At 44.3% G+C, this 8,521-nt stretch overlaps 1 protein-coding gene across 2 annotated transcripts in view; it reads left to right on the top strand.

Moving 5' to 3' along the window:
- The window catches only part of hoga1 (4-hydroxy-2-oxoglutarate aldolase 1), an 11,696-nt gene extending 10,654 nt beyond the window's left edge, over positions 1-1,042 (top strand). For both annotated transcript variants that reach the window (XM_029740146.1, XM_029740145.1), the window contains one exon: positions 14-1,042. In XM_029740146.1, the coding sequence (XP_029596006.1) occupies positions 14-163 (150 nt within the window). In that variant the 3' untranslated portion in view covers positions 164-1,042. The remainder of the gene's footprint in view (positions 1-13) is intronic.
- Positions 1,043-8,521: the final 7,479 nt, after the last annotated feature.

Below are 8,521 nucleotides of genomic sequence, written 5' to 3'. Positions count from 1 at the left end.
TTGTTGTTATTAGGTGACCAGGAAGTTTGGCGTTCCCGGTCTCAAGCAGGCGATGGAGTGGTTTGGTTACCACGGCGGCACCTGTCGCTCTCCTCTTCAACCTCTCTCAGAGGCCGAATCACAGCAGCTCAGACTGGACTTCTCCACCAATGGCTGGCTCTGAAGGGGACAGGGGGCGGGGCTGAGTAGAAGACAAGGGACTGGGCCTGCTCCAGGTTGAAGTTGGCATCATAGAATAGAATGTGGATTTCCTTTCTACTCATTCTTATTATATGGTTGGCTCTAACCACAGATCTAGGATCAGGTGACTCTATACCCAGTCCTAACCTTAACCATTAGGGAGTTGAGAAAAGATGTGACACTGTATCAGTTGTTAGGGGCAACATCAACCTACTGTGACTGTTTCATACATGCATAGCTTCCTTCCCTTCCTGGCCTTAAATCTAAGAGGACTTGATAGTTGAAAGCAATAACCAATCCAGTCCTTTCACCTATCAGTGGTCATGCTGCCTTGCTATATTCTTGGGACAGACCTCTCCTCAACAAACCTTTCATCTCAATGGGATCACCTGTACAAATAAAATACAGAAATAAACAGACAAATAAAAAGAAACAGATTGTTGTAAAGAAGGGAAAATACTGTGGCTCAATGTGATGAGACTTCCTCTGTTCCTGTTTGTCTAAAGTGTCCAAGGTTGCTCCAGCTATGAGGAGATATGTCAATACCGTAGGACTGTAGGACTACCCCAAGGCCTCCCACCTGTAATGGCCATAGGGGGTTTGATTGTGTTCCACATCACACCCTATTCACTACATAGTGCACTGCTGTTGACCAGAGCCCTATGGGTCCTGATTAAAAGTTGTGCCCTGTATAGGGAATGGGTTGCCATTTTGGGACGCACCCTTTGACCTGAATTAAATACAGCAGGAAATAAAAAGAAATGTCAGGAATAAGAGTTTGTTTATATGCTCTAAGGATGTTTTTCAATCTGTTTCTTCCAGATAGAGAGAGAAATAAAGAGAAAGACAACCTACCCAGCAACCTTCACTTTGTCCTGCTATTTCTGTTTAAACAAGATGAGCTCGTTCCATTCTATAGGCAACCTAGATCTATAGGTAACATTCCACAGAGCCAGGTGTAATGTCCTGCACTAACCTAGATCTATAGGTAACATTCCACAGAGCCAGGTGTAATGTCCTGCACTAACCTAGATCTATAGGTAACATTCCACAGAGCCAGGTGTAATGTCCTGCACTAACCTAGATCTATAGGTAACATTCCACAGAGCCAGGTGTAATGTCCTGCACTAACCTAGATCTATAGGTAACATTCCACAGAGCCAGGTGTAATGTCCTGCACTAACCTAGATCTATAGGTAACATTCCACAGAGCCAGGTGTAATGTCCTGCACTAACCTAGATCTATAGGTAACATTCCACAGAGCCAGGTGTAATGTCCTGCACTAACCTAGATCTATAGGGAACATTCCACAGAGCCAGGTGTAATGTCCTGCACTAACCTAGATCTATAGGTAACATTCCACAGAGCCAGGTGTAATGTCCTGCACTAACCTAGATCTATAGGGAACATTCCACAGAGCCAGGTGTAATGTCCTGCACTAACCTAGATCTATAGGTAACATTCCACAGAGCCAGGTGTAATGTCCTGCACTGACCTAGATCTATAGGTAACATTCCACAGAGCCAGGTGTAATGTCCTGCACTAACCTAGATCTATAGGTAACATTCCACAGAGCCAGGTGTAATGTCCTGCACTAACCTAGATCTATAGGTAACATTCCACAGAGCCAGGTGTAATGTCCTGCACTGACCTAGATCTATAGGTAACATTCCACAGAGCCAGGTGTAATGTCCTGCACTAACCTAGATCTATAGGTAACATTCCACAGAGCCAGGTGTAATGTCCTGCACTGACCTAGATCTATAGGTAACATTCCACAGAGCCAGGTGTAATGTCCTGCACTAACCTAGATCTATAGGTAACATTCCACAGAGCCAGGTGTAATGTCCTGCACTAACCTAGATCTATAGGTAACATTCCACAGAGCCAGGTGTAATGTCCTGCACTAACCTAGATCTATAGGTAACATTCCACAGAGCCAGGTGTAATGTCCTGCACTGACCTAGATCTATAGGTAACATTCCACAGAGCCAGGTGTAATGTCCTGCACTAACCTAGATCTATAGGTAACATTCCACAGAGCCAGGTGTAATGTCCTGCACTAACCTAGATCTATAGGGGACATTCCACAGAGCCAGGTGTAATGTCCTGCACTAACCTAGATCTATAGGTAACATTCCACAGAGCCAGGTGTAATGTCCTGCACTAACCTAGATCTATAGGTAACATTCCACAGAGCCAGGTGTAATGTCCTGCACTAACCTAGATCTATAGGTAACATTCCACAGAGCCAGGTGTAATGTCCTGCACTGACCTAGATCTATAGGTAACATTCCACAGAGCCAGGTGTAATGTCCTGCACTAACCTAGATCTATAGGTAACATTCCACAGAGCCAGGTGTAATGTCCTGCACTAACCTAGATCTATAGGTAACATTCCACAGAGCCAGGTGTAATGTCCTGCACTAACCTAGATCTATAGGGGACATTCCACAGAGCCAGGTGTAATGTCCTGCACTAACCTAGATCTATAGGTAACATTCCACAGAGCCAGGTGTAATGTCCTGCACTAACCTAGATCTATAGGTAACATTCCACAGAGCCAGGTGTAATGTCCTGCACTAACCTAGATCTATAGGTAACATTCCACAGAGCCAGGTGTAATGTCCTGCACTGACCTAGATCTATAGGGAACATTCCACAGAGCCAGGTGTAATGTCCTGCACTAACCTAGATCTATAGGTAACATTCCACAGAGCCAGGTGTAATGTCCTGCACTAACCTAGATCTATAGGTAACATTCCACAGAGCCAGGTGTAATGTCCTGCACTAACCTAGATCTATAGGTAACATTCCACAGAGCCAGGTGTAATGTCCTGCACTAACCTAGATCTATAGGTAACATTCCACAGAGCCAGGTGTAATGTCCTGCACTAACCTAGATCTATAGGTAACATTCCACAGAGCCAGGTGTAATGTCCTGCATTGACCTAGATCTATAGGTAACATTCCACAGAGCCAGGTGTAATGTCCTGCACTAACCTAGATCTATAGGTAACATTCCACAGAGCCAGGTGTAATGTCCTGCGCTGACCTAGATCTATAGGTAACATTCCACAGAGCCAGGTGTAATGTCCTGCACTGACCTAGATCTATAGGTAACATTCCACAGAGCCAGGTGTAATGTCCTGCACTGACCTAGATCTATAGGTAACATTCCACAGAGCCAGGTGTAATGTCCTGCACTAACCTAGATCTATAGGTAACATTCCACAGAGCCAGGTGTAATGTCCTGCACTAACCTAGATCTATAGGTAACATTCCACAGAGCCAGGTGTAATGTCCTGCACTAACCTAGATCTATAGGTAACATTCCACAGAGCCAGGTGTAATGTCCTGCACTAACCTAGATCTATAGGTAACATTCCACAGAGCCAGGTGTAATGTCCTGCACTAACCTAGATCTATAGGTAACATTCCACAGAGCCAGGTGTAATGTCCTGCACTAACCTAGATCTATAGGGAACATTCCACAGAGCCAGGTGTAATGTCCTGCACTAACCTAGATCTATAGGTAACGTTCCACAGAGCCAGGTGTAATGTCCTGTACTAACCTAGATCTATAGGTAACATTCCACAGAGCCAGGTGTAATGTCCTGCACTAACCTAGATCTTTAGGTAACATTCCACAGAGCCAGGTGTAATGTCCTGCACTAACCTAGATCTATAGGTATCATTCCACAGAGCCAGGTGTAATGTCCTGCACTAACCTAGATCTATAGGTAACATTCCACAGAGCCAGGTGTAATGTCCTGCACTAACCTAGATCTATAGGTAACATTCCACAGAGCCAGGTGTAATGTCACTGTCCTGCACTAACCTAGATCTATAGGTAACATTCCACAGAGCCAGGTGTAATGTCCTGTACTAACCTAGATCTATAGGTAACATTCCACAGAGCCAGGTGTAATGTCCTGCACTAACCTAGATCTATAGGTAACATTCCACAGAGCCAGGTGTAATGTCCTGCACTAACCTAGATCTATAGGTAACATTCCACAGAGCCAGGTGTAATGTCCTGCACTAACCTAGATCTATAGGTAACATTCCACAGAGCCAGGTGTAATGTCCTGCACTAACCTAGATCTATAGGGAACATTCCACAGAGCCAGGTGTAATGTCCTGCACTAACCTAGATCTATAGGTAACGTTCCACAGAGCCAGGTGTAATGTCCTGTACTAACCTAGATCTATAGGTAACATTCCACAGAGCCAGGTGTAATGTCCTGCACTAACCTAGATCTTTAGGTAACATTCCACAGAGCCAGGTGTAATGTCCTGCACTAACCTAGATCTATAGGTATCATTCCACAGAGCCAGGTGTAATGTCCTGCACTAACCTAGATCTATAGGTAACATTCCACAGAGCCAGGTGTAATGTCCTGCACTAACCTAGATCTATAGGTAACATTCCACAGAGCCAGGTGTAATGTCACTGTACTGCACTAACCTAGATCTATAGGTAACATTCCACAGAGCCAGGTGTAATGGTTAAGGTTAGGATTGGGGGAGGTGAAGCTGATCCTAGATCTGTACCCAGGTGGAAACTTCACTACCCATTGTTGGCCACTCGAGGGTGCTGTGGCCCACTGTAAGCAGCGAGGCGACGCTGGGATGGTTCAGCATCAAGGGCATCCGTCTCATCTCCATTAAGGAGGATGTAAACCCTTGGCATGTGATTCTCTGCCCCCGACACGAGCATGGGGTCAATGGGGGATGAAGGAGGGAAGGTGAGGGGGAAGAAATCCACTCCTCTAGTCAGCGCAAAGCAATGGCCAGTCAGCAAACCTGCTTCACCTGCCCTCTCTCCCTCCCCTCCCTCCTACTGCTCAGCACTTGTCAGGGGGCAATGATGACACATGGAGAAATGTCTCTACCTCCCTCCCCCATCTCTCTCTCTCCCTCAATCTCACTATTTCCCCTTTCAGCCATTTCTCATTCCACTCCTCCTTCTCTTGCTTTCTGTTTTACTTTCTCTCTGTCTCTCTCTCTCTGTCTCTCTCTCGCTCTGTCTTTCTCTCTCGCACTGTCTTTCTCACTCTTTCTCTCTCTCTCTCTCCCACTCCAGATTAAGAGCATGCTCAAAATACTCTCAGATACCTCTCTCTCTATCCCTCCCCCCTTCCTTCCCTCCCTCCCTCCCCTATCCCCCTCTCCCTGTCTTCCTCCATCCCACCCAGACCCTGTACACTATATCCATACAGATTGTATATGAATATACTCAAACCCCTGAAGGATCTTTTCCTTGCTCACAGAGACAGATTTTACAGAATAAGGGTCAAACACACTCAAACACAGAGCTCTGAACAACCTTGCATATTTTGATCATGTCTTTGTATCCCTTGGTACTCCTCTCAGCCAGTCTCCCATCCCTCCTACCCTCCCTCCATCCCATCCCTCCTACCCTCCCTCCCTCTTTCTTTATTTTCATCCAGTTGAGCTAAAATGTCCCTCGCTCATACCGCAGTCAGCTACATTCCTGTCTTTCTACTCCTTTATTCACTCCTTCTCTCATTCCTTCACTCCATTTCTTTCTCTCCGTCTCTCTGTCGCTGTATCTCTCTGTTTCCTTCTCTCTCGTTCCTTCTCTCTCTCTCACTCTCTCTCGCTCTCTCTCTCTTTTTTTCTCTCTTTTTTTTTCTTGGAAGCCAAAAGAGTGTTTCGGTGGTAACTCTTAGCCTGTCAAAATACAACCAATAAACCTAATAGACTGTGGCATTAACATCAGTTTCTAGTGAAACATGGAGGATTTGACCCTGGTAGACTGTGGCATTAACATCAGCCTTCTAGTGAAACATTGGGATTTGACCCTGGTAGACTGTGGCATTAACATCAGCCTTCTAGTGAAACATGGAGGATTTGACCCTGGTAGACTGTGGCATTAACATCAGCCTTCTAGTGAAACATGGAGGAATTGACCCGGGTAGACTGTGGCATTAACATCAGCCTTCTAGTGAAACATGGAGGATTTGACCCTGGTAGACTGTGGCATTAACATCAGCCTTCTAGTGAAACATGGAGGATTTGACCCTGGTAGACTGTGGCATTAACATCAGCCTTCTAGTGAAACATGGAGGATTTGACCCTGGTAGACTGTGGCATTAACATCAGCCTTCTAGTGAAACATGGAGGAATTGACCCGGGTAGACTGTGGCATTAACATCAGTCGTCTAGTGAAACATGGAGGATTTTACCCTGGTTGACTGTGGCATTAACATCAGCCTTCTAGTGAAACATGGAGCATTTGACCCTGGTGGACTGTGGCATTAACATCAGTCGTCTAGTGAAACATGGAGGATTTTACCCTGGTTGACTGTGGCATTAACATCAGCCTTCTAGTGAAACATGGAGAATTTTACCCTGGTAGACTGTGGCATTAACATCAGTCGTCTAGTGAAACATGGAGGATTTGACCCTGGTAGACTGTGGCATTAACATCAGTCGTCTAGTGAAACATGGAGGATTTGACCCTGGTAGACTGTGGCATTAACATCAGTCGTCTAGTGGAACATGGAGGATTTGACCCTGGTAGACTGTGGCATTAACATCAGCCTTCTAGTGAAACATGGAGGATTTTACCCTGGTAGACTGTGGCATTAACATCAGTCGTCTAGTGAAACATGGAGGATTTTACCCTGGTAGACTGTGGCATTAACATCAGTCGTCTAGTGAAACATGGAGGATTTTACCCTGGTAGACTGTGGCATTAACATCAGCCGTTGTCACGTCCTGACCATAGTGAGTGGTTATTTTCTATGGTGGAGTAGGACAGGGCATGACAGGGGGTGTTTGTTTTTTTCACAGAGCCCTACACACACACACACACAGAGCCCTACACACACACTCACAGAGCCCTACACACACACACTCACAGAGCCCTACACACACACTCACAGAGCCCTACACACACACACTCACAGAGCCCTACACACACACAGAGCCCTACACACACACACACAGAGCCCTACACACACACACACTCACAGAGCCCTACACACACACAGAGCCCTACACACACACACACACACACTTCATAATTTGCTCACACACACATAATATGCACATACATTTACACTGACTCTACACACACACACACACCCACTCCCATATAAGCTGCTGCTACTATGTTTATCATATATCCTGATGCCTAGTCACCTTACCCCTATACATATCTACCTATATAGATCTAGTATCCCTGTACATTATAATATGGTACTGACCCTGTATATAGTATGTTTACCCCTATACATATCTACCTCTATAGATCCAGTATCCCTGTACATTATAATATGGTACTGGAACTGACCCTGTATATAGTATGTTTACCCCTATACATATCTACCTATATAGATCCAGTATCCCTGTACATTATAATATGGTACTGACCCTGTATATAGTATGTCTACCCCTATACATATCTACCTCTATAGATCCAGTATCCCTGTACATTATAATATGGTACTGGAACTGACCCTGTATATAGTATGTCTACCCCTATACATATCTACCTCTATAGATCCATTATCCCTGTACATTATAATATGGTACTGGAACTGACCCTGTATATAGTATGTTTACCCCTATACATATCTACCTCTATAGATCCAGTATCCCTGTACATTATAATATGGTACTGACCCTGTATATAGTATGTTTACCCCTATACATATCTACCTCTATAGATCCAGTATCCCTGTACATTATAATATGGTACTGACCCTGTATATAGTATGTTTACCACTATACATATCTACCTATATAGATCCAGTATCCCTGTACATTATAATATGGTACTGACCCTGTATATAGTATGTTTACCCCTATACATATCTACCTCTATAGATCCAGTATCCCTGTACATTATAATATGGTACTGGAACTGACCCTGTATATAGTATGTTTACCCCTATACACATCTACCTCTATAGATCCAGTATCCCGGTACATTATAATATGGAACTGACCCTGTATATAGTATGTTTACCACTATACATATCTACCTCTATAGATCCAGTATCCCGGTACATTATAATATGGTACTGACCCTGTATATAGTATGTTTACCACTATACATATCTACCTCTATAGATCCAGTATCCCTGTACATTATAATATGGTACTGGAACTGACCCTGTATATAGTATGTTTACCCCTATACATATCTCCCTCTATAGATCCAGTATCCCGGTACATTATAATATGGTACTGGAACTGACCCTGTATATAGTATGTTTACCCCTATACATATCTACCTCTATAGATCCAGTATCCCTGTACATTATAATATGGTACTGGAACTGACCCTGTATATAGTATGTT

The sequence above is a fragment of the Salmo trutta genome, chromosome 38, assembly GCF_901001165.1.
Source record: "Salmo trutta chromosome 38, fSalTru1.1, whole genome shotgun sequence".
Lineage (NCBI taxonomy): Eukaryota > Metazoa > Chordata > Actinopteri > Salmoniformes > Salmonidae > Salmo > Salmo trutta.
This window is presented reverse-complemented; position numbering and strand designations above follow the sequence as displayed.